Here is a 4,337-nt window from a genome sequence, read left to right on the forward strand (position 1 = left end):
TAAACCAGAAAATTTTTTGGTTTATTTAGATGGAAAATAACCAGAAATAAAATTATGTAAACTATTTTTATGCATAAATTATTTTTCATTATCTTTTAATTTTAAGGTGATTTCGGCTTATCTGCTTAGATTCCAGATAATAAAGATTTAATTCAAACTATAGAAGTAGATTTTTAATTTTATATATTTAAATATTAAAAATAACTTTATATATAGAGCATAGGTAATTTAGGATATTCAGCACCTGAAATACTAAATAAATAGGATAATGAACTTAAGATTTATTCAAAGAAAGTAATTTTTTTTATAAAAATGTTAATTTTAAATTAATTTCTTATTTTAGTCTGATTCTTATTCAGTAGGATTATTACTAGCTTTTTTAGATAATTATTAAGATCTGAAGAAAAATGCACCTTTTACTTTCTTATTAATGACAAAAAAACAGTTAGATAAGCCTTTCGAAAAATCTAAGATTAAAATTAACAAAAATTCAGAAATTTATAAATTTATTAACCTTCTTGTTGTTTCTGATAGTGGTTAAAGAGCATCTCTGTATGATATTGTTGAATAAAGCGATACAAAATTCTTAACTAATTCAAAAGAAATGAAATAAATCGTGCAAAAAACTCTTTTGGTGCAAAATGATAAAAAAATAGAGCAAAATTCCACTATAAAAATTAGTTCTTTAGATGATTTGAGCAAAGCTTAAAATTGCAATATTGTCACAATAGATTTAAAGTAATATTTTCATTTTAATTTAGGTTTTTAATATTTTATTAATGATCAATTTAACACTTTTTAAAACTATTTTATTGATAATCTTTTCTCGTTAAAAATTAGTTTATTAAAGTAAGTAAATTATATTTATATTTACTAACTTAATTTTTTAAATAATGGTAAAATTCTATTATCAAAAGAGAAAAAATGTATTTTTGAAAATTTTTTAGCTCTTTTTTTAGCAAAAAAATTAGTTTTTCATAAAAAATTAAAAGGTCTATCTTTTTAATAAATCACAAGTAGATCTGATAGATTTTGAGCAAAAATCTTTTTTTACAATCCTTTCTCCTCCAAATTTATTTTCTTAATTCATTATTTATTCTTATATTTAAAGCAATAATAGAATTAGTGATGAGGGTGCAAAAGATTTAGGCACAGGAATAGCGTAGTGCAAGAATATCACAAGTTTGACACTTGATTTATAGTAAAAACATAATTTATCGATTGATAAAGCAAGAAATTTTGAAAAAATTGATTATTTTGTTGATTTACGCTTTTCACTTAGTGATTAGCTAATTAAGTCACTTCGTTAGTAAGCAAGTTAGAGTTAGTTAGTTATTTATTTTTTTATTAGATTGCTTTTTTAATAACTTACTTACTTACTCCTCAACTAAAAAATAATCAATTTGTTAACTTAATTACTTAATTACTTAATTACTTACTTACTTACATACTGAGTTACTTACTCCTTCAAAAACAAACGAACATACTAACAAAAGCAACAATCTTTTTTTACAATCCTTTCTCCTCCAAATTTATTTTCTTAATTCATTATTTATTCTTATATTTAAAGTTTAAATAGTATTGGTGATGAGGGTGCAAAAGATTTAGGCACAGGAATAGCGTAGTGCAAGAATATCACAAGTTTGACACTTTCTTTATAGTAAAAACTTAATTTATCGATTGATAAAGCAAGAAATTTTGAAAAAATTGATTATTTTGTTGATTTACGCTTTTCACTTAGTGATTAGCTAATTAAGTCACTTTGTTAGTAAGCAAGTTAGAGTTAGTTAGTTAGTTATTTATTTTTTTATTAGATTGCTTTTTTAATAACTTACTTACTCCTCAACTAAAAAATAATCAATTTGTTAACTTAATTATTTAATTACTTACTTACTTACTTACTTACTTACTTACTTACTTACATACTGAGTTACTTACTCCTTCAAAAACAAACGAACATACTAACAAAAGCAACAATCTTTTTTTACAATCCTTTCTCCTCCAAATTTATTTTCTTAATTCATTATTTATTCTTATATTTAAAGTTGGAATAGTATTGGTGCATAGGGTGCAAAAGGTTTAGGCACAGGAATAGCGTAGTGCAAGAATATCACAAGTTTGACACTTGATTTAAGGTAAAAACTTAATTTATCGATTGATAAAGCAAGAAATTTTGAAAAAATTGATTATTTTGTTGATTTACGCTTTTCACTTAGTGATTAGCTAATTAAGTCACTTCGTTAGTAAGCAAGTTAGAGTTAGTTAGTTATTTATTTTTTTATTTGATTGCTTTTTTAATAACTTACTTACTCCTCAACTAAAAAATAATCTATTTGTTAACTTAATTACTTAATTACTTACTTACTTACATACTGAGTTACTTACTCCTTCAAAAACAAACGAACATACTAACAAAAGCAACAATCTTTTTTTACAATCCTTTCTCCTCCAAATTTATTTTCTTAATTCATTATTTATTCTTATATTTAAAGCAATAATAGTATTGGTGATGAGGGTGCAAAAGATTTAGGCACAGGAATAGCGTAGTGCAAGAATATCACAAGTTTGACACTTCATTTATAGTAAAAACATAATTTATCGATTGATAAAGCAAGAAATTTTGAAAAAATTGATTATTTTGTTGATTTACGCTTTTCACTTAGTGATTAGCTAATTAAGTCACTTCGTTAGTAAGCAAGTTAGAGTTAGTTAGTTATTTATTTTTTTATTAGATTGCTTTTTTAATAACTTACTTACTCCTCAACTAAAAAATAATCAATTTGTTAACTTAATTACTTACTTACTTACTTACATACTGAGTTACTTACTCCTTCAAAAACAAACGAACATACTAACAAAAGCAACAATCTTTTTTTACAATCCTTTCTCCTCCAAATTTATTTTCTTAATTCATTATTTATTCTTATATTTAAAGTTGGAATAGTATTGGTGCATAGGGTGCAAAAGATTTAGGCACAGGAATAGCGTAGTGCAAGAATATCACAAGTTTGACACTTGATTTATAGTAAAAACATAATTTATCGATTGATAAAGCAAGAAATTTGAAAAAATTGATTATTTTGTTGATTTACGCTTTTCACTTAGTGATTAGCTAATTAAGTCACTTCATTAGTAAGCAAGTTAGAGTTAGTTAGTTATTTATTTTTTTATTAGATTGCTTTTTTAATAACTTACTTACTCCTCAACTAAAAAATAATCAATTTGTTAACTTAATTACTTAATTACTTACTTACTTACTTACATACTGAGTTACTTACTCCTTCAAAAACAAACGAACATACTAACAAAAGCAACAATCTTTTTTTACAATCCTTTCTCCTCCAAATTTATTTTCTTAATTCATTATTTATTCTTATATTTAAAGGTCAAATAGTATTGGTGCATAGGGTGCAAAAGATTTAGGCACAGGAATAGCGTAGTGCAAGAATATCACAAGTTTGACACTTTCTTTATAGTAAAAACTTAATTTATCGATTGATAAAGCAAGAAATTTTGAAAAAATTGATTATTTTGTTGATTTACGCTTTTCACTTAGTGATTAGCTAATTAAGTCACTTCGTTAGTAAGCAAGTTAGAGTTAGTTAGTTATTTATTTTTTTATTAGATTGCTTTTTTAATAACTTACTTACTCCTCAACTAAAAAATAATCAATTTGTTAACTTAATTACTTAATTACTTAATTACTTACTTACTTACATACTGAGTTACTTACTCCTTCAAAAACAAACGAACATACTAACAAAAGCAACAATCTTTTTTTACAATCCTTTCTCCTCCAAATTTATTTTCTTAATTCATTATTTATTCTTATATTTAAAGGTCAAGTTTTATTGGTGCATAGGGTGCAAAAGATTTAGGCACAGGAATAGCGTAGTGCAAGAATATCACAAGTTTGACACTTGATTTAAGGTAAAAACTTAATTTATCGATTGATAAAGCAAGAAATTTTGAAAAAATTGATTATTTTGTTGATTTACGCTTTTCACTTAGTGATTAGCTAATTAAGTCACTTCGTTAGTAAGCAAGTTAGAGTTAGTTAGTTATTTATTTTTTTATTAGATTGCTTTTTTAATAACTTACTTACTCCTCAACTAAAAAATAATCTATTTGTTAACTTAATTACTTAATTACTTACTTACTTACATACTGAGTTACTTACTCCTTCAAAAACAAACGAACATACTAACAAAAGCAACAATCTTTTTTTACAATCCTTTCTCCTCCAAATTTATTTTCTTAATTCATTATTTATTCTTATATTTAAAGGTAAAGTAGTATTGGTGATGAGGGTGCAAAAGATTTAGGCACAGGAATAG

The 4,337-nt window shown here is 24.2% G+C and overlaps 1 protein-coding gene across 1 annotated transcript in view; it reads left to right on the forward strand. All coding sequences in view use genetic code 6, as the record gives it.

Moving 5' to 3' along the window:
- The window catches only part of TTHERM_01685280 (kinase domain protein), a gene marked incomplete at both ends in the record, with an annotated part of 4,736 nt that extends 806 nt beyond the window's left edge, over positions 1-3,930 (forward strand). The window contains 11 exons of the mRNA XM_001025420.4: positions 1-56; positions 107-165; positions 217-294; positions 344-738; positions 1,112-1,201; positions 1,571-1,660; positions 2,046-2,135; positions 2,493-2,582; positions 2,936-3,025; positions 3,386-3,475; positions 3,841-3,930. The exon at positions 1-56 is cut by the window's left edge and continues 401 nt beyond it. Coding sequence (XP_001025420.4) covers positions 1-56; positions 107-165; positions 217-294; positions 344-738; positions 1,112-1,201; positions 1,571-1,660; positions 2,046-2,135; positions 2,493-2,582; positions 2,936-3,025; positions 3,386-3,475; positions 3,841-3,930 — 1,218 coding nt within the window. The remainder of the gene's footprint in view (positions 57-106; positions 166-216; positions 295-343; positions 739-1,111; positions 1,202-1,570; positions 1,661-2,045; positions 2,136-2,492; positions 2,583-2,935; positions 3,026-3,385; positions 3,476-3,840) is intronic.
- Between the last annotated feature and the right edge of the window lie 407 nt (positions 3,931-4,337).

Source organism: Tetrahymena thermophila (assembly GCF_000189635.1).
Source record: "Tetrahymena thermophila SB210 genomic scaffold scf_8254266, whole genome shotgun sequence".
In the NCBI taxonomy this organism is placed as follows: Eukaryota; Ciliophora; class Oligohymenophorea; order Hymenostomatida; family Tetrahymenidae; genus Tetrahymena; species Tetrahymena thermophila.